The sequence below is a fragment of the Aphelocoma coerulescens genome, chromosome 27 (genome assembly GCF_041296385.1).
Source record: "Aphelocoma coerulescens isolate FSJ_1873_10779 chromosome 27, UR_Acoe_1.0, whole genome shotgun sequence".
NCBI lineage: Eukaryota > Metazoa > Chordata > Aves > Passeriformes > Corvidae > Aphelocoma > Aphelocoma coerulescens.
In genome coordinates this window covers 1,089,604-1,117,531 of record NC_091040.1, presented here as the reverse complement: position 1 = coordinate 1,117,531, position 27,928 = coordinate 1,089,604, and the positions used below count along the sequence as shown (strand labels likewise).

At 58.1% G+C, this 27,928-nt stretch overlaps 3 protein-coding genes across 4 annotated transcripts; 1 reads left to right on the top strand and 2 right to left on the bottom strand.

Moving 5' to 3' along the window:
* The first annotated feature begins 625 nt into the window (after nucleotides 1–625).
* UBE2Z (ubiquitin conjugating enzyme E2 Z) lies at nucleotides 626–10,473 on the top strand. Its single transcript, XM_068996459.1, has 7 exons — nucleotides 626–951; nucleotides 2,798–2,870; nucleotides 4,835–5,022; nucleotides 5,570–5,681; nucleotides 6,789–6,901; nucleotides 7,225–7,315; nucleotides 8,218–10,473. Exons 1-7 carry the CDS (start codon nucleotides 626–628, stop codon nucleotides 8,386–8,388), a joined length of 1,074 nt encoding a protein of 357 aa, XP_068852560.1. The 3' UTR covers nucleotides 8,389–10,473.
* Nucleotides 10,474–10,596: 123 nt separating this feature from the next.
* Nucleotides 10,597–14,872, bottom strand: SNF8 (SNF8 subunit of ESCRT-II). 2 transcript variants are annotated; one of them, XM_068996460.1, is made up of 8 exons: nucleotides 14,796–14,872; nucleotides 13,921–13,971; nucleotides 13,648–13,786; nucleotides 13,298–13,402; nucleotides 12,743–12,815; nucleotides 12,133–12,274; nucleotides 11,803–11,877; nucleotides 10,597–10,826 (listed from the first exon to the last, which is right to left on the bottom strand). In XM_068996460.1, the coding sequence occupies exons 1-8, from the start codon at nucleotides 14,847–14,849 to the stop codon at nucleotides 10,689–10,691; spliced, it is 777 nt and encodes a 258-aa protein (XP_068852561.1). In that variant the 5' UTR covers nucleotides 14,850–14,872; the 3' UTR covers nucleotides 10,597–10,688. The 2 variants fall into 2 exon arrangements, with proteins under 2 accessions (XP_068852561.1, XP_068852562.1); XM_068996461.1 differs by having other exon boundaries at nucleotides 10,731–10,855.
* Nucleotides 14,873–16,305: 1,433 nt separating this feature from the next.
* On the bottom strand, nucleotides 16,306–21,340 carry GIP (gastric inhibitory polypeptide). Its single transcript, XM_068996133.1, has 5 exons — nucleotides 21,132–21,340; nucleotides 19,665–19,811; nucleotides 19,244–19,375; nucleotides 16,892–16,984; nucleotides 16,306–16,434 (listed from the first exon to the last, which is right to left on the bottom strand). Exons 1-5 carry the CDS (start codon nucleotides 21,338–21,340, stop codon nucleotides 16,425–16,427), a joined length of 591 nt encoding a protein of 196 aa, XP_068852234.1. The 3' UTR covers nucleotides 16,306–16,424.
* Nucleotides 21,341–27,928: the final 6,588 nt, after the last annotated feature.

Sequence of the window (27,928 nt, the reverse complement as noted above, 5' to 3'; positions counted from 1 at the left end):
TTGGAATTTTTGGGAAAAAATTCCCCGCTGGAAAGGGGTCCAGCCCTGGCACAGCTGCCCAGGGCCGTGATGGAGGCCCCGTCCCTGGTGGGTTTAAAATCCCTGTGGATGTGGCACTGGGGACGTGGGTGAGCGAGGCCACAGCAGAGGTTGGATTGGATCATCTCAGAACCAGCGAATATCCCGGGTGGGAAAGGATCCAGCCGGGATCATCCAGTCCAACCCCTGGCCCTGCACAAAATCCCCCCCTGGGCCTCCCTGAGGGCGTTGTCCAAACACTCCTTGAGCTCTGGCAGCCTCGGGCCCGTGGCGAGTGCCGATCCCAGAGGTCTTCCCCACCCTTTTTTGTCCTAGGATTCCGCCGTTCTTTAAACGCCCTCTTTCCCCAGAAATCCCCAAAAATCCCGAACTCCCCTTTTTCCCTCCGGCCCTCCAGACCTCCTCCACGCCAAGGGGCGCTGTCGCAGCTTCCACTCTCCCTTACCGCCAAGGCGCCTCTGCGGAAGAGCCGCTCCGCCGCGCGCTCTATGGTGCCCGGGGGCGGGGAGCGTGGGCGGCGCGGGGCCGCTCTGGCCGCGCGCCTCGGTGGTGCGGAGTCCCGGAAGCGGCGCGGGCCGAGGCCGCAATGGCGGAGAGCCCGGCGGCCGAGGACGCGGCCCCGGCCCCGGCGGCGGTGCTGGCGGCGGGCGGCGGCAGCAGCGCCTCCCCCAGCGCCGCCGGCGCCGCGGGGACCCCCGGCGTCTTCATCCCCGCCGAGCTCTGGGCGGCGGCGGGCTTCGGCGCGGCCGCGGCGCCCGGCACCGGCGTGGCCCCCGGGAGCGGCGGCGCCCCGATGGCGGCGGCGGCGGCGGGGGCCGCGCTCCTCACGCACTCCGCCTTCTGGGACCCCACGGTCAGCGGCGACTGGGACAGCGAGCGGCCCAGCCCGGCCTGCCTGCTGCGGATCAAACGGTGAGCGGAGCCGCCGGCACCGGCACCGCGGGGCCCGGGCCTGGGCCGCCCTGCCCCGGGCACGGAGCGAGGCCGGAGCGCGGCGGGGGCGTTCGGCTCGGCCCTGCCGGCCGGTAGCGGGCCCTGGGCCGCACCGACCCTCGGCAGCCGCGATGGGGACCTGGGGACGGGCCTGGGGACAGCGCCCGGGCCCTGCCGGTGCCCCGGGATCCTCCTGGGAACAGCCCCCGGTCCCTGCCCGTGCCCCGGGATCCTCCTGGGCACAGCCCCCGGTCCCTGCCCGTGCCCCGGGATCCTCCTGGGCACAGCCCCCGGGCCCTGCCGGTGCCCCGGGATCCTCCTGGGGACAGCCCCCGGTCCCTGCCCGTGCCCCGGGATCCTCCTGGGAACAGCCCCCGGTCCCTGCCGGTGCCCCGGGATCCTCCTGGGCGCAGTCCCCGGTCCCTGCCCGTGCCCCGGGATCCTCCTGGGCACAGCCCCCGGTCCCTGCCCGTGTCCCGGCTCTCTCCTGAGCACAGCCCCCGGTCCCCACCATGCCCTGGAATCCCGGAATCCCGGACAGGTTTGGGTTGGAAGGGACCTTGGGCAGGGACACCTTCCTCTATCCCAGGTTGTTCCAAGCCCTGTCCAGAACCGCCTGGAATTCCCGGCCTGGGATGTCCCTGCCCAGCTGTTTGGGTGGGGATGGGTGTCACAGCTGCCCCCCCCGGGGTCCCCCTGTGCCACCCCCGGGCTGTCTCCCAGCAGAATTCCTTGGTGCTAATCCCGCCCTCGGCGTCGCTGGCAGCCCCCCGTTCAATCTGGGATTGGATCCGGCTCCTCAGCCCCACGATGACCAAATTAAGATATTTCTACCCAAAGCTGCCCACATTCCCCCTCTTTTCTGGCAGTGCCCACCCGTGTGGCCGCCCTGACCTTTCCAGGATCCCCTTTGGGATGAGGGATCAGCTCGGGCGCTCCAAACGCTGGCTCTGATTCACCACGTCCCTCTCCCTCGGAGCGGGAATTGCTGCCTGCCAGGCTCCTGCTCATCCTCTGGAGCTTGGCTAATGTCTCCCAGAGGTGGCACCAGGTTTTTGGGAAGTTTCCAGCCTGGAGCTCCCCACGGCAGGGAAGGCAGAGGCTTCTCCTGCTGCTCTCCCCTTGAAGCCTCCCCGAGCTCTGGCCGCTTCCCAAAGGGGAAGAGAGGCGGAGTGGGAAGCTCTGACTGTGGGAGAAAGGGTTGGGAGGATGGAATTTGATGGTTTGTCCGTGATCTGCGTGGAGCTGGAGGGGATTTGTTGGGTTTTGGTTCGTTTGCTCCGAGTTCTTGGAGAACGAGGTCGTCGGGATGAGGTTTGGGAGGGGAAGAAGCTCCCTGGGAGCTCTGGAATCCGTGCCCTGATCCTTTAACCCCAAATTCATCGGAGCAAAACATTCCCAGGAGCGGTTGAGTCACGGCTTGGGGAGAATAAATGACTCAGGGGAGAAAGGGCTTCTGGAAATATCTGGGTGTGAGGAGGGAAAACCTCAGCAGGGAGAGGTGAAATCCCAAACCTCACCTGAGAGAAGTTGGGGACGAGTTCCCGAGGGGAATTCACGGTGGGGGTTCCATTTTATTTTCATTCGGGGTGCTGGAGGTGGCGGAATCCCAGCTGTGAGCTCGTCCGGGTGCGCTCGGTGCCTCTGGAATGCCTCGCCTGTGTTTTGGGGATCAATTAAAGGAGCTCCTCCAAAAACCACTCGGAGCCAGGACAAAACCTCCCAAATCCCAGTTTAAAAGTCTGTCCCTTTGCAGCCCTGCAGGGATTTGTCCCCCGGGCCCATCTCAGGGTGATCCTGGCTGATTCCTGTTCCCTTTTTCCAGGGATATCATGTCCATTTACAAGGAGCCACCCCCAGGAATGTTCGTTGTGCCTGATCCCCACGACATGACCAAGGTAAGGAAGGTTTGGAGCTTCCTCCTCCTCCCTGCAGAGCTCTCCGGGATTTTGGGATAGTTTCCCAGCTGGAATGTTCCCTTAGTGTCCTGGCAGAAGTCAGGATGAGGGAGCAGCAAGGCTCCAGCTTTCCTGGGGGTGTTGGGATGGGGTTAAATGGAAGAGCCCCTTGCAGGGCCTGGAGGGGCTCCAGGAGAGCTGGAGAGGGATTGGGGACAAGGCCTGGAGGGACAGGACACAGGGAATGGCTTCAAACTGGAATAGGGCAGGGCTGGATGGGACACTGGGGAGGAATTCCTGGCTGGGATGGAATTCCCAGGGAAGCTGTGGCTGCCCCTGGATCCCTGGCAGTGTCCAAGGCCAGGCTGGAGCACCCTGGGGTAGCGGGAGGTGCCCCTGGATGGAGCTGGATGGGATTTAATGTCCCCTCCATCCCAGAGCATTCCAAGATCCCGTGTTTGGGACAGGAGGGGGACACAGCGGACGAGGGGAGGTGGGAGGGCGCAGCAGCGGCTGCACATTCCCGGGAAGAGGCTCTGAAGAGGATTTGGGAATGCTGGTCAGGGACAGAGAGACAGCTGGGATGTGGAGTGGTCAGCAGGGATGGAATGTGGGATGTGGAGGGGACAGGAGGGATGGAATCTGGGATGTGGAGTGGTCAGCAGGGATGGAATGTGGGATCTGGAGCACTCAGCAGGGATGCAGAGCTGGGATCAGGAGCGCAGGGCTGGGATTGGGGGCACAGGGCTGGGATTGGGGGCACTCAGCAGGGATGGAATGTGGGATCGGGAGCCCAGGGCTGGGATTGGGAGCACAGGGCTGGGATTGGGCGCACAGGGCTGGGATCAGGAGCGCTCAGCAGGGATTCAGGGCTGGGATCGGGAGCGCAGGGCTGGGATCGGGAGTGCTCAGCAGGGATTCAGGGCTGGGATCAGGAGCACAGGGCTGGGATCAGGAGCATTCAGCAGGGATTCAGGGCTGGGATCGGGAGCGCAGGGCTGGGATCGGGAGCGCTCAGCAGGGATGGAATGTGGGATCAGGAGCGCAGGGCTGGGATTGGGCGCACAGGGCTGGGATTGGGGGCACAGGGCTGGGATCAGGAGTGCTCAGCAGGGATTCAGGGCTGGGATGGGGAGCGCAGGGCTGGGATCAGGAGCGCTCAGCAGGGATGGAATGTGGGATCGGGAGCGCAGGGTTGGGATCAGGAGCGCTCAGCAGGGATTCAGGGCTGGGATCGGGAGCGCAGGGCTGGGATTGGGCGCACAGGGCTGGGATCAGGAGCATTTAGCAGGGATGGAATGTGGGATCGGGAGTGCAGGGCTGGGATCGGGAGTGCTCAGCAGGGATTCAGGGCTGGGATCAGGAGCACAGGGCTGGGATCAGGAGCATTCAGCAGGGATTCAGGGCTGGGATTGGGAGCACAGGGCTGGGATCAGGAGCGCTCATCAGGGATGGAATGTGGGATGGGGAGCGCAGGGCTGGGATTGGAGGCACAGGGCTGGGATGGGGAGCGCAGGGCTGGGATCGGGAGCGCAGGGCTGGGATTGGGGGCACAGGGCTGGGATTGGGAGCACAGGGCTGGGATCAGGAGCATTCAGCAGGGATGGAATGTGGGATGGGGAGCGCAGGGCTGGGATTGGGGGCACAGGGCTGGGATTGGGCGCACAGGGCTGGGATCAGGAGCGCTCAGCAGGGATGGAATGTGGGATGGGGAGCGCAGGGCTGGGATCAGGAGCGCTCAGCAGGGATGGAATGTGGGATGGGGAGCGCAGGGCTGGGATTGCAGGCACAGGGCTGGGATTGGGCGCACAGGGCTGGGATCAGGAGCGCTCAGCAGGGATGGAATGTGGGATCGGGAGCACAGGGCTGGGATTGGGCGCACAGGGCTGGGATCAGGAGCGCTCAGCAGGGATGGAATGTGGGATGGGGAGCGCAGGGCGAGCCGGCGGCCGCTGTTTTTGCAGATCCACGCGCTGATCACCGGCCCCTTCGACACCCCCTACGAGGGCGGCTTCTTCCTGTTCCTGTTCCGCTGCCCCCCGGATTACCCCATCCACCCGCCCCGCGTCAAGCTGATGACCACGGGCAACAACACCGTGAGGTTCAACCCCAACTTCTACCGCAACGGGAAGGTCTGCCTGAGCATCCTGGGGTAAGGGCTCCGCTCCCGGGAACGCGGCGCGGCTCGAGCCGTGCCAGGGGAAGTTTGGGCGGAACATCAGGAAAAAAATTCCTCACTGACGGAGTGGTTGGGCACTGGAATCGTCGGCACGGGGTTGGGCAGAGCCTGGAGGTGGCACTCGGGGGCCGGGGTTTGGTTGGTGAGGAGGGGTTGGGTCGTGGGGTGGGCTGGGTGGTCTCAAGGGGCTTTTCCAACCTCGCTGGTTCCTGGGATCCTGGGATTCCGTGATCCTGGGATTCCGTGGTTCTGGGATTCCGTGGTTCTGGGATTCCATGGTTCTGGAGTCATGGAAACAGCAGGAAAGAATTCTTCACGGAAGGAGGGCTTGGGCACTGGAGTTTCTGCCCAGGGAGGGCGGCAGTCCCCGGCCCCAGCTGTTCCCTTTCCTGTGCATTCCCTCAGATCCAGCTGCGGTCCCACAGGGTTTTTGAGCTCTGCTGTTGGAGGGATGATGCTCCCCGGGCCACCGTTAATTCATTAATTAATTAATTGCTGGTTTTGTGCTCTCCTGCCCCAGCACGTGGACAGGCCCTGCCTGGAGCCCGGCCCAGAGCATCTCCTCGGTCCTTATCTCCATCCAGTCCCTGATGACCGAGAACCCTTATCACAACGAGCCGGGCTTCGAGCAGGTGAGAGCCTCCGCCTCCCTCCACACCTCGCTCCTGGGGCAGATCCCAGCCTGGGATTGGGATCACCGGGCTCTTTCCCAGCTCCTGGGGCAGATCCCAGCCTGGGATTGGGATCACCGGGCTCTTTCCCAGCTCCTGGGGCAGATCCCAGCCTGGGATTGGGATCACCGGGCTCTTTCCCAGCTCCTGGGGCAGATCCCAGCCTGGGATTGGGATCACCGGGCTCTTTCCCAGCTCCTGGGGCAGATCCCAGCCTGGGATTGGGATCACCGGGCTCTTTCCCAGCTCCTGGGGCAGATCCCAGCCTGGGATTGGGATCACCGGGCTCTTTCCCAGCTCCTGGGGCAGATCCCAGCCCGGGATTGGGATCACCGGGCTCTTTCCCAGCTCCTGGGGCAGATCCCAGCCCGGGATTGGGATCACTGGGCTCTTTCCCAGCTCCTGGGGCAGATCCCAGCCTGGGATTGGGATCACCGGGCTCTTTCCCAGCTCCTGGAGCAGATCCCAGCCCGGGATTGGGATCACCGGGCTCTTTCCCAGCTCCTGGGGCAGATCCCAGACTGGGATTGGGATCATCGGGCTCTTTCCCAGCTCCTGGGGCAGATCCCAGCCTGGGATTGGGATCATCGGGCTCTTTCCCAGCTCCTGGGGCAGATCCCAGCGTGGGATTGGGATCACTGGGCTCTTTCCCAGCTCTCTCTGCCTCTGGCACAGATGGGATTTGGAGTGGACAGGAGGGATGGAATCTGGGATCTGGAGGGGACAGGAGGGATGGAATGTGGGATCTGGAGTGGACAGGGGGGATGGAATGTGGGATCTGGAAGGGACAGGAGGGATGGAATGTGGGATGTGGAGGGGACAGGAGGGATGGAATGTGGGATCTGGAGGGGACAGGAGGGATGCAGAGCTGGGATGTGGAGCGGACAGGAGGGATGGAATGTGGGATCTGGAGGGGACAGGAGGGATGCAGAGCTGGGATGTGGAGCAGACAGGAGGGATGGAATGTGGGATGTGGAGCGGACAAGGAGGGATGGAATGTGGGGTCTGGAGTGCTCAGCAGGGATGCAGAGCTGGGATCCACCCTCACCCTCCCCAATGGTTTTCCAGGAGCGGCACCCCGGGGACAGCAAGAACTACAACGAGTGCATCCGGCACGAGACCATCCGCGTGGCCGTGTGCGACATGCTCGAGGGGAAGTGTCCCTGTCCCGAGCCCCTCCGGTAGGGATGGGCAGGGCCTGGGGGGGGGCAGCAGCACCCATTTTCCAGCTGTTTTTCCCCAAATGCCGGGGGCTGCTCGGCTCCGTGGGGGCGGATGCCGGGGGCTGCGGGGGGATGCGGCGCCGAGCTCCGCCTGGATTCGGGAACCAACGGGCCTCGTGTGCCAGGGAAAACCCCAATTCCTGGAGGGAAGATCCCCCTCAGCTGCAGCTGCCGGGCTCTGTCCCCTCCCTGCAGCCCCTCTGGGGACAGCCAGGCTGTCCCACGGGTGGGAGGGTGGGGACAGGACCGCCGTGACCGTTTGCCCTCTCCGCCTGTCCCAGGGGCGTCATGGAGAAATCCTTCATGGAATACTACGACTTCTACGAGGGGGTGTGCAAAGAGAGGCTGTACCTGCAGGGCCAGACCATGCAGGTGAGTGCTGGCGGCGAGACAAGGCCGGAGGGAAGGGTCTGGGAGAGGTTTTGGGTCAGGATCTGTGCTTGGAGACAGATGTGCAGCACATCTGCACCGGGGTCGTGCCGTGGAATCCATATCCCGGCTCGGATCAGCCGTGGAGCCGGGAGGTTCTGGTGGGTAATCCCCAGGGAACGCACTCAGGATCTTCTGCAGGCTCAGCTTTACAAAGCCTGGAGCTGAGACTCTCTCCAGGGGCTCCTTCCAGCCCTGGAACTGGGTTTGGTTTCACCTGGATTCGGTGTCAGGCAGGAAGGGGGAATTTAAGGAGATTTCCAGGGGGAGTTCAAGGATGGGATCCACAGCTCTGGGAGGAATTTAAGGACCCTCTCCAGGGGGAATTTAGGGACGGGATCCACAGCTCCAGGAGGAATTTAAGGATCCTCTCCAGGGGGAATTTAGGGATGGGAACCACGGCTCCAGGGGGAATTTAAGGAGTTTTTCCAGGGCAAATTTAAGGATGGGATCCACAGCTCCAGGGAGAATTTAAGGATCCTCTCCAGGGGGAATTCAAGGATGGGATCCACAGCTCCAGGAGGAATTTAAGGATCCTCTCCAGAGGGAATTTAAGGAGTTTTTCCAGGGCAAATTTAAGGATGGGATCCACAGCTCCAGGAGGAATTTAAGGATCCTCTCCAGGAGGAATTCAAGGAGTTTTTCCAGGGCAAATTTAAGGATGGGATCCACAGCTCCAGGGGGAATTTAAGGACCCTCTCCAGGGGGAATTTAGGGATGGGATCCACCCCAGGATAGGATTTAACCCTGGAATTTTTTTCCCCATTTTTTTCACCCCATCACCTCTCCCCACGGTGACTCCCCGCATCTCAAGAGGCTCATCCCTGGTGTTGTTTTTTTCCCAGGATCCTTTCGGGGAAAAGCGAGGCCACTTCGACTACCAGGCGCTGCTGCTGCGCCTGCAGGGGATCCGGCAGCGGGTGCAGGACAAGCACCAGCAGGAGAGCGCCGAGATGGACTCGGAGAGCAGCTCCTCGGAGCCAGAGACGGACACTCAGGGCTGCTCCAAAGCCTGAGGGAGCTCCAGCGGCCTCTGTGCCCGGCCCAGGGCCCCGGAGACTCCACCAAAGCCAGGCCAGGGCAGGGAAAGCTGCGGGGATGCTCCTGCTTCCCTCCCTCCCTCCTCCACTGCTCCGCTGGATCGCGAGGAGAACTCCCGAGAGAATTCCCGAGGGGAAAATGGGAAAAATCCGAGCTTGGGACAGGCTCCTCTTGGACAAAGGTACTTCCTGGCATGTGGCATCAGGTCATTATTTTTTTTGGACAACACCTACACTGGTTGGGGTTTTTGTTTTGGTTTTTTTTTTTTTTTGGCTTTTTTTTTTTTTGGTTTTCCAGGTTTTTTTTTCTCCATTTGATTAAAGAATGAGCTCTAGACTGCAAATCCTCGAGAGCTTTTCTGTTCCTAGGCAGGGAGGGAGCCCTTCCCCGGAGCCGTGGGAGTGCTTGGATGAGTCCAGGGTGTGTCCAAGTGAAATCTGGGAGAGCTGGAGCCTCCCCGATGTCTTTTTCTAGGCAGACCAAAGATAAAAGAGCACTGCTGGCATTCGGGCTCCCTCCCCAAAGCTTCCCTCGAGCCCTGGGGCACTTTGGAGACTTCAGGTGTGGAAAGAGGGAACCGCAGGAATCCGTGGATTCATCCTGGAGGTTTGGGAAAGGGAGGATGAGGAGGGGGGCACTTTAGCAGATGGCTTTGTGTATTGTTTCTGTCAGGTCTTGGTTTGGATGTAGCGTTTGAGGAGGATTTTTTTCTTCTGCTGGAGCCGTTTTTCCTCACCTGGAATTCTCTGCTCCCCCCTTTGAGTCAGTGTCACCTTTCCTTTCCCTCCCTGCTGCCACCCCGGACAATTCCCAATTCCCAGGGGGATTTCTGGAGTCGTGAGGGATAAATTCCTTTGCCAAACGTTGTAAAATCCCACATTTCTGGGGAGCATTTGGACTGTTTCGAGCAGGGTTTGTCCCGTGAGTGACACGGTCACCCCTGGGAGAGGCGGCTGTGCCGTCCCACAGGTGGGAAATTCCACATTTCCCAGGGAGCTGAGCCCGGGAGGATGGATTGGAGCAGAGTTTGCTTAATTAAGAGCTTCATTACCTTTATTTCTCCCCCCATCCCAGCAGTTTTTACGGGAGCTTTGACAGAAAGCCGAGCACCAAGTTGCACATTCCGCCCTCTCCCAGTTTCCTCCCCACCAGTTTGGCCCCAGTTCAGATTCCAGCTGGTGCTGGGAGAACTTCCCAGGCCGGGATCCTCGTCCTGAGGGCAGCAGGGCCGGGAGGAGCAGAAACCCCCTTGGGATAATTTGGGATTCCCCTCAGCCCTGCCAGGCCTGGGCAGAAAGGTGGAAAATTCAGGGATTCCGGTGTGGCTGAACAAGTTGGGGGATTTTTTTCCCCCCTTTATCCAAGTCCCCCGGGGCCGGTTTGGATTTAACCCTTGAGGGGAGGCTCTGCCACACCCGGAGGGTGAAGGAATTCGGGATCAGCTTGGGAAGAGGCGCCACCTCCTCACTTTTTTTGTCACCTTTTGTCACCTTTGTCACCCGAGCAGCGCCGGGGCGGGGCTGGCGCTGTCCCGGCCCCGGGGGCGGCGCCTGTGGAGCTTTTCCGGCATCCCAGGAACGGAAAATGCCTGGAAAATGCCTGGAAAATGCCTTATCCCGGCTCTGCTCCCCCAGCTCAGCTCGTAGGGAGCGTCTGTCCCTCGTGGCCCCGTCCCCAGTGACAATCCTCGAGCCACTGCTGTAGGCAGAGATGTTTTAGCAGAAACAGATTTTTAGACTTAAATGGAGTTGAAAAAACAAACAAATATATGCACAAGAGTCACTCGGAGATCTTTGTTTGTATCTATTGTACATAAGATTCTTTGTTTTGTTTTAGTTTGGGTTTGGTTTTTTTTTTCCTTTTTTTTTTTTTTCCTTTTTTGTTGGTTTTTTTTTTTTTTTGTGCAATAAAGTTTTGTTTTGGCAGAACGGAGCCTGTGCTGTTCCTTAGTGGGAATCCTCCTGGAATAACGACTTCAGAGGCGCTACAGAGCAGTTTTCCCACTGCTGGGAGGCAAAATTCCAGAGCCAAAGTCCCATTTCCCAGGGCAAATCCCACCTGCATCCTCTGAGACTCCGCTCCCTTTCCTCATTTTCCAGCAGCAGCAGCAGCAGCATTTCCACCCAAACCCAGGGAGTGAATCCAGCAGGGATGGATCCAGGGCAACTTCCCAAGCTCAATCATTTTTGTACAAAACTCTTTTATTTCCAGTCCCTCTGTCCTGGCAGTTCTGGGCCTTGGAGGGGCCTCCTGAGGATTCCAGCCGGAATTCCAGTCATGGAATCGCCTCCTTGGCTTCCTCAGGAGTGATTTCCTGGGAGCAGAGCTCCGTGAAGAGGGCGGGCAGCCAGTACTGGGGCTCTCCCGGGGCCTGTGTGTCCAGCCAGGCCATCCCTTCCTTCAGCAGGTGCTCCTGGAAACCAGCAGGGAACTGGGAATGAGCTGGGAGTGGAACTGGGAATGAGCTGGGAATGATCCGAGGAGCTCCTCCCGACAAAGCCTGACCCCACAGTGACCCCAGTGTTGTTCCAGGGAAGGGAACTCGGGCTCATGGTGATGATTTTTAGGACAAGAGGGAATGGATTTGAAGTGCCAGAGGGGAGGATTGGATGGGATTTTGGGAATAAATCCTTCCCTGTGAGGGTGGGGAGGGGCTGGGATGGAGTTCCCAGAGAATCTGTGGCTGCCCCATCCCTGGGAGTGCCCCAGGCCAGGCTGGAGCAGCCTGGGATAGGGGGAGGTGTCCCGGGGTGGGATTTAAGGTCCCTCCAACCCCAACCATCCCAGGGAATTTTCAGGGAAATGAGTGAAACCCAAGGAATCTCTGCAGCTCTGGAATTCTGCCTTCCCCAGTCCCTGTTTACAGCGAGCGTGCTCTGCCTTGGGACTGGGACATTCCCACTCCCATCCCCAATTTCCCATTCCCATTCCCAGTTTCCCAATTTCACATTCCCAATTTCCCACTCCCAATTTCCCATCCCCATTCCCAGTTCCCCATTCCCATTCCTGGTTCCCCATTCCCAGTTCCCCATTCCCGGTTCTCATTCCCAGTTCCCCATTCCCGTTCCTGGTTCCCCATTCCTGGTTCCCCATTCCCATTCCCCATTGCCATTCCCAGTTCCCAGTTCCCCATTCCCGGTTCTCATTCCCATTCCTGGTTCCCCATTCCCAGTTCCCATTCCCCATTCCCATTCCTGGTTCCCCATTCCCGGTCCCCATTCCTGGTTCCCCATTCCCGGTTCCCCATTCCCAGTTCCCATTCCCAGTTCTCCATTCCCATTCACAGTTCCCCGTTCCCATTCCCCATTCCCAGTTCCCCATTCCCATTCCCCATTCCCATTCCCCATTCCCAGTTCCCCATCCCCATTCCCATTCCCATTCCCACTCACCAGCACCTGCCTCGCCCTCTCCGTCTCCCACCTGAGGCTGGCCCGGATCTCGCTGACCGTCACAAACCCCTTTTTCTGGGAAAAGAAGAGGGAAAATCCCATCTGCTGGGAGCCAGGACTCCAGGCCACGGGGACAGCTCGCTCTATCCCAGTTCAGTCCAATCCCAGTTTTTTATGGAAGCTGCAATTCCGGCTGATTTTTATCCCGATTTAAATCCACGCTCCGGCAGCGCGGGCCCAGCCTCGCCCACGGGCCCGATCCCACCCCGATTCCCCATCCTGGAAGCACCAATTCCTCCTTCCCAGCCGTTTTCCAGGGGAAATCCACACCTCTGCCAGCTGCAGGACAACGGTGTGATCCATGTTCAGCTCCGCCGGCACCGACTGCACCAGGAACGTTCCCCCCACCGGGATGAGCCCGAATCCGTTCCCCAGCACCTTCAGCTTCTTGATGGCCCGGAGCAAATCATCCCTGGGGAGGGGCAGAGGCACTCAGAGCTTCCCAAGCTGCAGCTCCAGCTCCTGGGAATCAGGAAGAGCCCCTGGGAGCCCCTGTGCTGGGAAAAGCTGGGAATGGTTTTTAGAAAGGAATCTGGGATTGGGATTTTTTGGCATCTGGACACAATGGATGAACTTGAAGGTTCAGCCCCAAAAATGGGAGTTTTGTCCTAAAAATCTGCTTCTCTTGGGACCTTTATCCGCCCGTTCCTCGCAGCTCCAGCGGGAAAAATCCTCCCAGGGCTGGATTTTTAGGGAAAAAGTTGTCTCCAGCTCCAGGCAACGATCCCTGAGGATCCCAGAGCAAACCAGCAGCAGGAATTGTGCATCAGGCAGGGCTGGCTCCAGTGCTGCAAAATCCGGAGCCTCCCAATGAATCCCCCCTTTTCCTGCCCCGAATTCCGTGGGATTCCCGCTTCCCGGGACATTCCCGGCCACTCACTGGCTGACGTCCTGGGCAAACTTCCCTCTTCCCTTCAGCACCTGCTGCTGGAGCTCCTCCAGGGTTATCAGGCCTGGGAATGAGAGGGAGTTGGGAATTTATTCCCGGGCCAGCAGCCAGGGCTCCTCCAGCGGCTGTTCCCTGATCCCAGAAGTGGCACAAGCCCCCAAATCCCTTCTGTTCCCAGCAGATTTATGGGATTCGGGTTCTCCTGGCTCTGCTGGAGCCCATCCCTGGCATGAAGAAAATCCACTCTCCGTGAATCCCAACCCTCTGGAGATCACTGGGATCCCTCAGACCTGACCCCACTGCCAGGCTCCACCAGGGACCGGCATTCCTTGGGATTGATCCCTGCTCCTCCCCGGGATCCCGGCGTGGATCTGCGCTCCCTGGACGGGGCAGAACCGGGCATTTCTGAACCAACAAACAAAACCAGGCCTGGGCGGGGCAGCAGAGACAGAATCAGTCCCAGGAAGGGATCCCAGCGGGAACATCCCATGGGATGCAGCGCCTTTCCCACAGGGAAGGCTGGGAATGCCCGGGACGGATCCTCACCTCCGTTGCGGTGCTTCAGAGCCAGGCACACCTCGATGATCTGCACCCCCAGCTCGTAGTAGAAGTCTCCAACCCCCAACATCTCCGACCAGAACCCTTTGCCAGCTGGGAAGGGAGAGGGAAAAGGGCTTGGAGCGCTGGGAAAAATCCTTCCCGGAGCAGCTCCCGCGCACAAACCTCGCCGGAGCGCTCGGATTTGGGGTTTCCCCCCGCTTTCCCCCCACCCCTCAAGCAAAGAGGGATCGTCCCAGCAATTCCCAAGGAAGAGGAGCAGCTCCAGGAGAGCTTCCAGCAGCTCCAGCTGGGAAGAGCGGGAGGAATCCTTCGGCCCCGAGCCCGCTCCTCCTCACACGCCAGGGGATCCACGCCGATGGTCGCGCACATGTCCTGGAACTGCACCCGGAATTCCGGGTTTTTCCGGATCTCCTGCTTGTGTTTGCTGGCAAACTCCTCCAGGTTGGTCCTGAACATGTCCAGCTGCTTGGACATCTGCGGGGAATCCGGGGGAAAGCCGGGATCAGAGCATGGACAGCACGGAGCAGCGGCGATGGAAAAGGCTCTGGGTGGGGATGGGGAAGGGAAGGGGACCCAGAGCCCGGCCCCATCCCAGGGGGAATCCCCACCTGGGCCAGCTGATCCTCGGCCAGCACCGTCCCTCGCTCCTTGTACTTGGCCTGCGGGAGGAAACCGGGATGGGGGCGGCAGGGAAGGGCAGGAGAATCCCAAACCCACCGTCCCCATGAGGGACCTGGCGGTCCTGACCCCCCTCCCACGGCGCCAGGGGAGCCTGGACGTTCCCCCAGCCGAGATTTGGGGGCTCTGATCCCATTCCCACGGCACCAATGGACCCTGGCAGTTCCCTCACCCCAAACTGGGACCCCTGGGAGTTCCCCTCACCCCAAACTCGGGGCCCTGACCCCCCTCCCACGGTACCAAGGGACCCTCACCCCAAACTTGGGGTCCTGACCCCCTTCCCACGGTGCCAAGGGACCCCCACCCCCCCAAACTGGGACCCCTGGCAGCTCCCCTCACCCCAAACTCGGGGCCCTGACCCCCCTCCCACGGTGCCAAGGGACCCCCACCCCCCTAAACTGGGGCTCCGGGCAGCTCCCCTCACCCCAAACTGGGACCCCTGGGAGTTCCCCTCACCCCAAACTCGGGGTCCTGACCCCCCTCCCACGGTACCAAGGGACCCCCACCCCAAACTGGGGCTCCGGGCAGCTCCCCTCGCCCCCAGACCGCGGCTCGGAGCCCCCTCCCACAGCACCAATGCGTCCCGGCAGCTCCCCTCACCCCAAACTCGGGGTCCTGACCCCCCTCCAACAGCACCGATGAGCCCCGGCGGCTCCCCCCACCCCAAACCGGGCACCCTGGGACCTGCCCCCAGCACTGACTGACACCCCGGCGCCGCTCCCCGGCCGCTCCCCGGCGCTCAGGGCGGCTCCCCGGCCCCTCGGCAGCCGTGTGCCCGCGGCCCGGTGCCGCTGTCCGGCCGTACCTCGGTCAGTTTCCTCCTGGCGATGGCCCCCGCGCCCACCCCCCGCCGGTGCATCCCGGAACCGGGCCCGCCGCCGCCTGACGTCACCGCGCCGCCGCCGTGACGTCATCGAACGGCGCCGCGCGCGGAGGGGGCGGGGCCGCGGCTCCCCCTCAGGGCTCCCCCCCCCCCCTCCCCTCACTGAGGGATGGCGGCAGCGCCGGTGGGGAGCGGGGGGTTCTGAGGGGATAAAAGGGGGGTTGTGAGTAGTCAGGGGGGCTCTGAGGGGATAAAGGGGGTTCTGAGGGGATGAAGGGGGGTTCTGAGGGGATAAAGGGGGTTCTGAGGGGATAAAAGGGGGGTTGTGAGTAGTCAGGGGGGCTCTGAGGGGATAAAGGGGGTTCTGAGGGGATGAAGGGGGGTTCTGAGGGGATAAAAGGGGGTTCTGAGGGGATAAAAGGGGGGTTGTGAGTAGTCAGGGGGGCTCTGAGGGGATAAAGGGGGTTCTGAGGGGATAAAGGGGGTTCTGAGGGGATAAAGGGGGTTCTGAGTAGTCAGGGGGGCTCTGAGGGGATAAAGGGGGTTCTGAGGGGATAAAAGGGGGGTTCTGAGGGGATAAAAGGGGTTCTGAGGGGATAAAGGGCGTTCTGAGGGGATGAAGGGGGGTTCTGAGGGGATAAAGGGGGTTCTGAGTAGTCAGGGGGGCTCTGAGGGGATAAGGGGGGTTCTGAGGGGGGTTCTGAGGAGATAAAAGGGGTTCTGAGGGGATAAAAGGGGGTTCTGAGGGCATAAAAGGGGGTTCTGAGGGGATAAAGGGGGTTCTGAGGGGATAAAACGGGGTTCTGAGGGGATAAGGGGGGTTCTGAGGGGATAAAGGGGGTTCTGAGTAGTCAGGGGGGCTCTGAGGGGATAAGGGGGGTTCTGAGGGGATAAGGGGGGCTCTGAGGGGATAAAGGGGGTTCTGAGGGGATAAAAGGGGGGTTCTGAGGGGATAAAGGGGGTTCTGAGTAGTCAGGGGGGCTCTGAGGGGATAAAGGGGGTTCTGAGGGGATAAAAGGGGGGTTCTGAGGGGATAAAAGGGGTTCTGAGGGGATAAAGGGCGTTCTGAGGGGATGAAGGGGGGTTCTGAGGGGGGTTCTGAGGGGATAAAAGGGGGTTCTGAGGGGATAAGGGGGGCTCTGAGGGGCTCTGGGTGGTTTTGAGGGGGCTCAGAGGGGCTCTGGGTGGTTTGGGGGGGCTCAGAGGGGCTCTGGGTGGTTTGGGGGGCTCTGAGGGGCTCAGAGGGTGGGGAGGGGCTGGGATGGAATTCCCGGAGCTGCCCCTGGATCCCTGGAATGTCCCAGGCCGGGCTGGAGCAGCCTGGGACAGTGGGAGGCGTCCCTGGACGGGCTCTAAAACCCCTTCCAGCCCATTCCACCATCCCAGGCCATTTATTTGGGAATTCAGCCACGTTTAAAACCCCTTCCCCACATCAGCTTCCTCCAAAGCTCGTTTCAGCTTCGAATTAAAACTCTCTTTATTTCACGAGGAGAAGGCTCCAGGGGCGTGGTGTGACCGGGGAAAATCCTCCTCCTCCTCTTCCTCCTCCTCCTCTTCCTCCTCCTGCCGTGTCCGTGGGATGAGCAGGGAATTCCCAGGAGAGTCCTGGAGCTACGCCATCCTGGCAGGGCAGAAGTGGGAAAGAAAAGCAGAAATTCCTATCAATCCCTGGGGAATTGCCCTTGAAAATGGGATTTTGTCCCTGTAGGAGATGAGACGTCATTTAGTCCCTCCTGATTCCGGAGGCTTTGGGGGTTTTGGCTCGGTTTTATCCCAGGAACTGCAGGTTTTCCATTAAAAAGGAGGGAAAAGGCTTCTCCATCCCCCCTGCTCCGGGCAGGAATGGCTGGGAATTCTCCCTCTCCCGCTTTTGTTGTGGGAATGGCCTGAAATAAATTTGGAAAACCACTCAAATCCCAGAATCCTGGGATGGTTTGGGTTGGAAAACCTTAAATCCCACCCAGTTCCACTCCCTGGCCTTGGAGACCTCCAGGGATGGGGCAGCCGCAGCTTCTCCAGGAATGTGATCCCAAAGAAGCCCTAAATGTGGGGGGATTTTTGGGATGCTGGGGACTCACGTGGCCCTGCAGAGCTCACTCGACATCAGCCACGCCACAAACTCCTGCTCCAGGAATTCCCTCAGGCCCTCGGAGCCTTCCAGAGCTGGAAAACTGGGAAAGGAATCCACAGGAAGGGAGAAGGGTGAGGAAAATCCCACCCCCTTCTCCCAGTGCCGAGTTCCCGGGGAGTTTTGTTGGGTTTCCGTGTCCCCCACTGGGATAAAGACCCCAAAAGCTTTCATCTCCTGGGGAAATGGGGGAATTCCTTGGATTTTGGCAATCCTGGGCTGGGATATTCCGAGGGCTTGGCCCCAAAACCCTCTGGGAACCACAGATCCGCTCCTTTCCCCCAGCCCAGACCCTCATTTCAGAACCTATTTTGGTGCAGAAGCTGCAAAACCCAACAAATACCACCCAAATTCCATTAAAACCCCCCCAAACCAGCCCGAAGTCCATAAAAAAAACCCAAAATCCCCCAAATTCCATTAAAAAAACCCCAAACCCCCCAAATTCCATTAAAAAAAAACCAAAACCCCCCAAATTCCATTAAAAAACACCAAATCCCCCAAATTCTGTAAAAAACACCCCAAAATACCCCAAATTCTCTAAAAAACCCCAACAAATACCCCCAAATTCGATTTTAAAAAGCTCAAACCAGCCCCAAATTCCATAAAAAAAACCCCCAATCCCCCAAATTCTGTAAAAAATACCCCCAAATACCCAAAATTCTATAAAAAACACCCCAAAATACCCAAAATTCTGTAAAAAACCCAACAAATACCCCCAATTCCATTAAAAAAAAAAAAAACAAAATAGCCCAAATTCCGTACAAAACCTAACAATTCCCCCCAAATTCCATAAAAACCCCAACAAATCCCCCCAAATTCTATAAAAAAACAAAAAATCCCCCCAAATTTTTTTTTAATCCCCCAAACCCCCCAAATTCTTTACAAATCCCCCCAAATCCCCGTTCTGGGTGATGATCCCAGAACTCCCTGTGGTTAAAATTCCCGTTTGTTTCCCCCCCCCAGGACACTCAGGATTGGCCCTGGAAAAGTTTTGGATGCATTTTAAGTGATTTCCCCTCCTTTTCCCCCCAGTTCCAGCGCTCAGGAGCAGCCAGCCGTGAGTTTTCCTAAAATCCCTTCACTCTGGAAACCAAAACGAACCCTCAGCCCTTTCCTGGGGGGGGGGGGTTTTCCCCAATCCAGACCAGTTTTTCCTTGGGATTTGGGGCTAATTTGCTTTTTTTGGGGGGCTAATTTGCTTTTTTTTGGGGGGGGTTGGGAACATTTGGGGGCATAAACTGGGCTCGGGTCCCTGGATCCCCCTCATTTCCTGGGATTGGGATCTTTTGGAGGTGATTTCATCCCCAAACCTCCCCCCCGAAGGGTGCTCACACCCTTTAATAACGCCACGAACAAACAGCATTTAATCACGACGTGGCATCATTAAGGTGATTACATCTTAAAAGTCTCTTAAGGTGATTAAAGCTTAAAAAAAACAATTAAAAGCTGTTCCCTCCCAGCGTTCAGGAACAAACTGGGAAATTCCTCCTGGATCTCCTGCCTTGTTCCACGCTTAAAGGAGGAATTTTTCCTGCTAAAACCAAGGAGAAAGGCAAAAAAAAAAAAAAATCATTTCTTTGACTTTGAAATGGGAGCCTGGACCAGCTTCGTTTGGCCTTTTGGTTTGGGGTTTGGGGTTTTTTTTTTACCCCCTGAGATTGAATTGCTCAAATCCAAACATTTTGTGGGAATTTCATCTGGTTTTCCAAAGGTTTTTCTTTCCAGGGGGTTTTTGGCCTCTCCATCCTGGTAGTTTTGGGGTTTTGGAGGAGGCTCCAGCCCCGGCCAAAATCCCAGCTCTGACCTTATTAAAAAAGCTTTGATAAACCCTTATCAAAAGGTTTGATAAACCCTTATCAAAAGGTTTGATCAGCCTGTCCCGATATTTCCACAAATTCCCAAATAATCCCCTTTCCCCCCCCTTTCCCTTTTATATTCCATCAGAAATTCCCCAATGAAAAAGGAGTTGTTGTTGTTTTTTTATTCTTTGCTCTTTCCCTCGCTCACGACACAAAATCCCAGTCCCTGAAATTTTCCCTTTCACATCCAAACCCTCTCGTTTTCCAACGTTTTTTCCCCAAAATTTCCTCCAGCAATTTAAACACTTGGAGACCGAATTCTCTAAAAAACCCCAACAAATCCCCCAAATTCTGTAAAAAAAACCCAAATTTACCCCAAACTCTGTAAAAAAACCCCAACAAATCCCCCGAATTCTCTAAAAAAACCCCAAATGCCCTGAATCCTCTACAAACCCAACAAATCCCCGCGTCCCTGCATCCCGACTTTCTATCCCCGACCTCACCTCTGGTTTTCCTTGTTTTTCCAAAGCCAGGCCAGGAAATCTTTGGCTCCTTGAGCTCCCAAATCCAACTTTTTCCCATCCACCTCCGCTTTTTGGGGCTCGGCCTCCCTCTTGAACGGCTCCACGATGTTGCTGGAAAAGGAAAACCGGGGAAAAAAAAAACCAAAAACCCTCCCAACTCATCCCAAAAAGCCACGAGAGGGTGCCAGAAGGTCGCTTTTCCACAAATCCCTTTCCACAAATCCCGGCTCCATCCCCGGCGCTTTGGGGCGCGGAGGGAGGGATGAGAAACTTCCACGCTTTGGGAAAAGACAAAAAAAACCCCAAAACCCCAAAACCCCAACCCCACGGCGCTGCGAGGAAAACGCCCGAGCTGCTGGGAGCTTGGGAATGCCGGGATTTGGGAATTCCGGGCGCTCACTCGCTTTTCTTCTCCCTCCTGGCCAGCAGCCACTCCACGAAGTTCTTCTTGAGCACGTGGTCCATGGTCCGGCTGTAGTCGCTGGCCAGGGTGGCCTCGGAGTAGCGCCGCTGGACTGGTCTGGAACTGGGAATGGCCAGGCTGGCACTGGGACGGGAAAAGCGGGACACGGTGAGTGCCGATCCCACCGGGACACGGATCCCACCGGGACACGGTGAGTGCCCATCCCACCGGGACACGGATCCCACCGAGATTTGGTCACTCCCCATCCCACCGGGGTTTGGTCACTCCCGATCCCACCGGGGTTTGGTCACTCCCCATCCCACCGGGATTTGGTCACTCCCCATCCCACCGGGGTTTGGTCACTCCCCATCCCACCGGGATTTGGTCACTCCCCATCCCACCGGGGTTTGGTCACTCCCCATCCCACCGGGATTCGGTCACTCCCCATCCCACCGGGATTCGGTCACTCCCGATCCCACCGGGGTTTGGTCACTCCCCATCCCACCGGGATTCGGTCACTCCTGATCCCACCGGGATTCGGTCACTCCTGATCCCACCGAGATTTGGTCACTCCCGATCCCACCGGGGTTTGGTCACTCCCGATCCCACCGGGGTTTGGTCACTCCCGATCCCACCGGGAGCACCCCCTGGAGCTGGGCTGTCCTGCGTTGCCCAGCCCGGTCCCAGCTCTCCCAGAGATTTTGGGGACCGGGCTCATTCCAGCGCTGGGAAAAGGCTGGTGAATCCCACATCCCTTTTTTAGTTCTTTTGGGTTTTTTTTTTTGGCTGCTCCGGGGTTTTGCTGCCGGGCTGGAATTGTTTTCCCGGTTTATTTGGCACCATCCCTGCTCCCAAAGAAACCTTTCCCGGTGTCCCCGGGAGGCTCGGAGGGAGCGGCAGGGGACAAACGACCTCAGGACCTAAATCCCCAAAGGATTCCAGGGCTGATCCTTGCCTGGGATTGCAGCAGCTCCTGCTGCTCCGCCGACATTGTTTGGGATTTTTGGGGAGTTTTCCCGCAGGAGTCAGGGGAGGAGAGGGCAAAGTCCTCACCCGAGCCCTGATTTATGGTTCCGCTCGTGTTTCCAGGAGCTTCCAAGCCCCGGCTGCCCTCCGGCCGCACTCCTGGAGAGCTCATTCCTTGTTCCCAGACAACCCCCTGACCCTGCGCGATCCCAGCGCGTTCCTGCTCACCCCGAGCCGTGGGATTTTAGGGAAAACATGGGAGCGCCTGGCTCTGGCTCGGGCTTTTGGGTTTGATCTCCCGTTATCAGCCGCTGTTATCAGCCGCTGTTATCAGCCGCTCATCGCTGCTCCCTGCCTGGCTCCGGGCCGGGATCTCCCCGGGCCTCGTGTTGTGTTCTCACCTCCTCACCGCGGTGCCAATGGAAAGATTCCATGGAATCCGCCTCTGGAGGGGCGGGGAAGGGCTCCGAGCACGGCGGGAGCTTCCCGAGCACTCACCCCGGGATGTTCTCCTCCGCGCACACCGCGCCCAGCGAGGCGAGCAGCAGCGGCAGCGCCCGCAAGGATCTCAGGGGCATTTTCCCGGATGGATTCTCCCTTGGGATAATCGGGATCTCCAGCGCCTGGAACACGCGGGATTGTCGGGATGGGAATCCAGGGGGATCGGGCACGCGGCTGGCAGTGCGTTCCCTCAATCCCTTCTCCATCCCACGGACCCTCTCCCGCCCTTCCCAAGCAAATCCTTCCCTCGATCCCAAAGCTCCTTCCCACCTTTTTCCTGCCGTGCTTCCCAAACTTTGATCGGCACCACCAAATTCCCGGCGGGAATGGCTTTTTGTCCTTTCCCCACCCTCACGGAGCTCTCAGGCTCCATGCGAGCCCCAGCCTGGGAATGGGAATGTCCTGTTGGAGCGGAGAATTCCGCAGGACAGATCCCAAAAATAATTAAAACCCCAATTCTCCCTCATTTTCCTGCGCAGGGATTTGCCCAATCCCAAATCCTCTGCAGGAACAGTTTCCCTCCAAAACCCCACACCTACAAAGTGACACAGAATTCCCGGGTTTTCCTGGAATTTCTTACCTCGCACTGCAGAGCTCCCAGTGGATTCCCGGCGCTTCTGGAGCCCCGGAGCCCCTCGGGGGTGTTTTTATCCCTGCCCGATCCCAGTTCCAGAGGGTAAACAGGAAATCCAGCCCTGAGCCGGAGCAATTCCAGCCCTTTTAGGGCCGCTCCGTGCGCTCCATTGCCCCCCGGAGCCGGGAAATCGCCTCTGGAAAATATTGACATTAATGGCAATTAAACATTTCTGCATCGCCTCTCCGGGGGGATTCACGGAGCCGCTTCCAGTCGTAATTCCATGGAAAAACCGTCCTGAATTCCCATTTTTTGCCATGGAAAGGCCCCGACCCGCTCCTTCTGTTCCTGAAATCCTTGGATCCTGTCGCTTTTGGTTCTGGCATCATCAAATCCAGGGATCTGCCAGCCCCAAATCCGGCATTTCTTCCCCGAAAATGTGCTCTCCAAGAGAAAACTCGGGATGGAGAGGGGCAGATCCTGGTTTGGGATTGTCCAATCTGGTTTTGGGATCGCCAGATCCTGGTTTGGGATTGCCACCAGGGATCCCAGCACATCCAGGATTCCTGATGTTTACTGCAGCTCTGCTCCCATCATTCCCACAGGGATTGGTGCCCAGGGCTCGCTGTGATCCCGGAGCTCATTCCCATCCCGAGCATCCCGAATTCCAGGAGGTTATCCCAGTCCCTGCCCGGCTGTTCCCATTCCCGCACTCCCGGCTGGAGCAGGGATCTGTGGATGCGTCGAATCCTCGAGGTTTGTGCCGGCCCCGCCGCTCCAGGGATTTCTGAGGGGAAAACCTGGGAATTCTGTCTGGGAGGGCTGAGCGGGGAGCAATTCCCGGGTGGAATTGTGGCAATACCGGGAAAGGAGCGTTGGGGATTTTGGTGTGGGACAGGGATTCGGGAATATCCAACCCCAGCGGAGCTTGGATCCCAACAATCCCGAAATCCAGCGGGATGGCTCCGTGTCTCCTCCCGACATTTCCCCATTTCCCACTTTTTCCCTAAGAAGGGTTTTTTGTCTCTTTCGGGACAGGAGATCTGCTCCAAGCCCTGCTCCTGCTCCGGGCGCGACCCCGATCCCTGCTCCATGGTTACCCCATTCCCGACCCAGCCCTGGCACCGGGATTTTCCCGATAAGGGAAGGGGCGTTATCGGGGTCATTAAGGCTCTCAGGGACTAATTACCCTTCCCAGAACCACTTAACCGCCATTCCCTGATCCCGGGTCGTGCCAGAGGCTCCCGCAGCTCTCCGGCCCGGGAATATTGGTCCTGCCATAAATGAGATGCCCCCGGTGAGCCCCGTTCCCGCTCCCGGCGCGGTTGCCGATGGAAAACGGGGAATATTTATCCCGATATCTTTATGGTGTGTGCGCTGCGGGCACTTCCCGCCCGCCCGGCTCCCGGATCCGCTCGCTCCAGGTGCAATTCCATTTGTTTTCCTCTCCTGAAGGGCCCCTGCGGGGTGGGAAGTTAATCGGGTGAGAGGAATATCCAGCGCTAAATGCCGGCCCGGCGTTCCCGGTTATCCCAGGGCAGCTGCTGCCAGGGCTGCCCTTGGAAAAGCAGCAGCATTCCCGGATTTCCCGGCATGTCTGGGACAAAGAGGCCCAGAAAGGTGGGATTGGCTCCGAAGGCAGGGCTCTGTGGGGTTCCAGCGCTGGGAATGTCGCTGTGGGAATTCTGGAGGTGCTGCCACTCTGCTCCCTCTGGGAAAACCAGGAATTATCCCAAATCATGATCCAAACCTCCCGGGAGAGGTTTTTTTTTCCCTGAAGGGAAAATTCCAGATTTGTTTTGAGGTTCCGATCCGCCCTTTTCACTCCCAACCATCCCGAGGGCCTTTCAAGGCTCCAGAGGTTCCTTCCCCAGGAATTCTGGAGCAGAAGGCTCGGAGCCTTCCCGGTTTCCAGCCCTTTGGGGAGGGAAAATCCCACAGCCACTAAAACTGGGAACCAGGAAACCCGAGGAACAGGGAATTCTCCTTCCTGCTGGTTTCTCCTTTCCCAGATCCCTGTTGTTCCCCTGGCAGTGGGAATCCGTGGAGAAGTCACTGCCAGGACGAAAACCCCACAGGAGCACCTGGGGAGGATTTCTTTGGATCATCCCTATAAATATCCCAAAATTCCAACTTCCAGATCCATGCTGCTTCCAGAGGTTGGGAGATGATCCAGGCTGGCTCGAGCATCAAAATTCCTGGTGCTTTACCTCGGGACAGCTGTTTTATGGGGGAAAATATCCCTTATTCCCACTGGGAGCAGAGAGGGAGCCAGAACATTCCCCGGAGCCGCAGGGAATGACCGATCCCGACAATCCCAAGGATTTCCCAGCGGGACAGGGATCTCCCATTCCCGAGGGGCCGGCTCAGTAACCCGCAATGATTTCCTTCTCCTGCCCTCCCAGCGCCCCTTTCCCGGCGGCTCCGGGGGGTTCCGGGTGAGGTTTGGGATTGGGAAGTGACCCCAAGCAGGGAAGCGCTTCCGTCCTCCCGGGATCCTGTTCTGGGTAGCAGGAACCCGGGAAAACTCGGAATGGGAGGCTGAGCCTCGCCTCAACTCCGGGGATTGGGGAAACAGAGGCGGGAAAATGGGAGAATCCCGAGGGATTCCAGCACCAGCTCGGAATCCCCCGAATCCATCCTTGGGGGAGCCCGGATCTGCTGGAAAAATCCATGGATTTGAGACCGAGGGAATCTGGGACAACCCCCCCAGGCTGGTTCGGGAAGCGAGGTCAGGGGGAGTTCAGCTCTGCCAGGATCCATCCCACAGAGAATTCCCAAATCCCGGAGTTCAGCTCTGCCAGGATCCATCCCACAGAGAATTCCCAAATCCCGGAGTTCAGCTCTGCCAGGATCCATCCCACAGAGAATTCCCAAATCCCGGAGTTCAGCTCTGCCAGATCCATCCCACAGAGAATTCCCAACTCCTGGAGTTCAGCTCTGCCAGGATCCATCCCACAGAGAATTCCCAACTCCCGGAGTTCAGCTCTGCCAGGATCCATCCCACAGAGAATTCCCAACTCCCGGAGTTCAGCTCTGCCAGGATCCATCCCACAGAGAATTCCCAACTTTGAGGGAAAGAATTCCCAGTAAAAGGGATTTTCCCAACAGCGGCCGTGCTGATCGGGAATTCCCTCTTCTCACTTTTAGAGTTCATCCCTTTCCAAGGAAAATGAGGGAAAACCCCTCCCAAAAAAGGGAACAATTCCCATGGTGGGGGGGAAATTGAAATGATCCAAGGTGGCTTTTTTTGGTCAGAATTCGAGGATTTCTCTGGGACTTCCCAAATTTCCAGTGGGGAATTCGTGTCCCAGGAAATCTGGGAAGCAGCTCCAGCCCCAGAGCCCAAGGAATGGGGATGAGAGGAAGCCAGAGGTGGTTTGGTTGTGGTTTTTCCCTTGGGAAGAGATCCCAGGTTTTTTTTAGGACTGGGATTTTTCAGGATGGAGCTGCTTGGGAAGGCAGGGCTGGTTTTTATGGGAAGCACCAAAATTTTTGGGAAGGGGCAGATCCTGGAGGAAATTCCAGGTTTGATGGGGAAGGAGCAGATCCTGGAGGAAATTCCAGGTTCAACCATTCCCATCCTCCTGAATTCCCAGTCCCGAGGGATCTGAGGGCTCTTCCCACCCCTGAGCCAGAGCTCCCAGAAACCGGAATTCCAGCGCTGGGACAACGCTCCGAACACCCGGAGATTCCCAAGGATCCTTTCCCAACCTTAATTTTGTTTTAAGGAAAAATTTGTCCTTCCGAGGAATCCTGCTCCCAGAATTTATTGCTGTTTTTCCCTCCTTTATGGGCTTTGGATTTTCCTGAACACTCCCAGCCCTTTTTTCTCACCTCACAATTCATAAAGATTTTTTAAACTTCCCAAAAATTAAGATTTTTTTTTTTTCCCCAGGAAAAGTTTCTGGGATTTCTTCGATATTGCCCAAAATAAAGACTGGAATTAAAAAACAATTAGACCCAAAAAAATCCAATGAAAGAGAGACTGAAATGATAAGGGCAGGAAAGATAATAAAAAATGATAAATAAATGTTAAATATATAAATAAATTAGAAATAAATGGTGATAAAAATAAAAGAATAAAATCTGCTCCTTTTCACACCAAATCTGCCTTAAAAATAATTTCAATTTTAGACTTTTTGTTTTGCCTGAAATCCACAAGGCTTCAGCAGGATGCAGGAATTCCACGGGTTTGGATCAAATCCCCCGTTTTTGGGCAAACCTCAGCTGCTTTTTTCAGCCCCAAATTCCTCCCTTCAGGAATTCCCCCCAGCTCCAAAGCGGCACCAAAACCTCTCCGGAGCTGGGGAGAAATTGGAAAAAATCCTGCCTGATTCCCAGATTTCAATCCTTAAAAAAAACCCCATCCCAACTTCTGCCCCAAATCAGCTTTTCCTGGGATAAATCGGAAGCAGCTCGGTGCTGGGGGGAGGATGGGGCAGCAAAATTCACGAATACCCCGAAATTTAACTCAAAATCCACCCCAAAATTTCACTTCCCGGGGGGGTTTTGAAACCAAAACCTGAGCGAGGAAAATCCCGGGGCAGCAGGAAAGGCCCGGGGGGGTCTCCCAGCGCCAGACTTGTCGCTCAGCCTGGAATTGCCTCTGGAATTCCGCTGCAGAGGCTGGAAATCCTCGGGATCAGCCGGGGCTGGGGGGGGGGGAAGCGTTTCCCTCTCGGGGTGGGGATTTTGGGGTGGGGGCAGCGCTGCCCTGCCTGCTTCCATCCCCGCCGCTCGCATTCCCGGAATTCCTGGCATCTGGAATGCTGCGCGAGGGGAAGGAGGGTGGCTGATGACAGCCCTGCTGCTCTCCGATCCCGAGCGAAGATTTCCCTCTTTGTTTGGGGGGGTTTCCCCCTTTTTTGCGGTTTTTCCCTTCATTTCTCAGGGCTCTGCTCCTTCTGCAGCGAACCAATCCCAACCCCAGCCCCAGATTCCTGCCAGGAATCAGGGATGGATCCCGAGCTGCAAACGGATCATTTATTCCCCCTCTGCTCTTGGGGGGGTCCCTGCTGGGTTTTCCACCCGGGAAAAGCTCCGAATTCCCTTTTCGGGCAGGGAATTTCCTCCCCCACCGCCGCGATCCCATCGCTTCCTTCTCCTCACCTGCGCCTCTGGAGCTGGGATCGCACCCTGGAATTGCCCGGGACCGGCGCACGGAGCTGGGATGCGTTTGGTGCTCCACGAGTGGGAGCGATGGGATCCCGAATTTCCCCGCTGAGCAGCAGCCGCGGGATGTTAAACCCCCCAAAAACCCCGGGGTAACCTCCTGGATCGGCTGCGGGAGGGAAAGCTGGAGGTTTTCCCTTTTAAATAACCATTTCCCAGGATTTTTATCGTTCCTTTTTGATGAGTTTTTGATGAGTTTTCCAAGTCCTGGGGGGGCGCGTGTGCAGCTCTTTTTTGAGGTGTGAAAAGGCACTTTCGGGTGTCCCGGGTGGCACCGAATTTATTTATTTATTGAGCGCCGAATTCCACGCGTGGCTCTTCCTCAGCCGGGGGGAGGAGGGGGAAATAAAATAAAATAAAATAAAATAAAATAAAATAAAATAAAATAAAATAAAATAAAATAAAATAAAACAAAACCACGAATATATATGGAGATAATAATAATAATAAAAGGAGTCGTCCCTGGAACCCAGCACGTCCCACCTGGGCAGCACCGAGGGACCCCCAAACCCGGCGGGGACCCCCCGGATTTTGGGGCGGTGGGCGCAGAGCCGCGCGGGGAACGCGCCCGGAGCCGCGGGACCCCAGCCCATCCCTCCGCGGGCAAAACGCGGCTCTTGGGGAATTTTTAAACATTTTTAGGAATTTTTTTTCCCGCGGCCGGCGGAAGGCGGAGTGAGGGGAGGGGGGGGGGGGGGGCTGAGCGGAGCCGCGGGCGGGAGCGAGTTCTGCTCGTTAAGAGTTTTCCTCGTTAAGAGTTTCCCTCGTTAAGAGTTAATTGCGGCGCGGAGGGGCCGCTCCGTGCCTCTACTTGCAGCGGAGGGCGAGGGAAGGAGGAGGAGGAGGAGGAGGAGGAGGGAGGGAGGGAGGGAGGAGCGGGGGAGCCGCGGCCGCCCCCGGAGCCCCCGGCCCAGCCCCGGTGCCCCCGGTGCCCCCGGGGCTCCGCGCCCGCCCCGCCGGGGCCGGGGAAGGCGGGGGGCGGCCCGGGGGGGGGGGTGGGCTCGCTGCTATTTTCAACCCAGCTCCGGACTAAAAATAAAAAGTC

Coding starts and splice junctions, on each gene's coding strand:
- SNF8 (XM_068996460.1), bottom strand. CDS start 14,849: ATGCACCGGCGGGGGGTGGGCGCGGGGGCCATCGCCAGGAGGAAACTG. Junction 13,787..13,920: donor CCGAGGATCAGCTGGCCCAG/GTGGGGATTCCC, acceptor GATTCCCCGCAG/ATGTCCAAGCAGCTGGACAT. Junction 10,827..11,802: donor AGAGGGCGAGGCAGGTGCTG/GTGAGTGGGAAT, acceptor GCTGGTTTCCAG/GAGCACCTGCTGAAGGAAGG.
- UBE2Z (XM_068996459.1), top strand. CDS start 626: ATGGCGGAGAGCCCGGCGGCCGAGGACGCGGCCCCGGCCCCGGCGGCG. Junction 6,902..7,224: donor CCCTGTCCCGAGCCCCTCCG/GTAGGGATGGGC, acceptor CGCCTGTCCCAG/GGGCGTCATGGAGAAATCCT. Junction 7,316..8,217: donor TGCAGGGCCAGACCATGCAG/GTGAGTGCTGGC, acceptor TTTTTTTCCCAG/GATCCTTTCGGGGAAAAGCG.
- GIP (XM_068996133.1), bottom strand. CDS start 21,340: ATGGAGAAGGGATTGAGGGAACGCACTGCCAGCCGCGTGCCCGATCCC. Junction 19,376..19,664: donor AGGAGGGAGAAGAAAAGCGA/GTGAGCGCCCGG, acceptor TTCCTTTTCCAG/CAACATCGTGGAGCCGTTCA. Junction 16,985..19,243: donor AAAAACAAGGAAAACCAGAG/GTGAGGTCGGGG, acceptor TTCCTTTCCCAG/TTTTCCAGCTCTGGAAGGCT.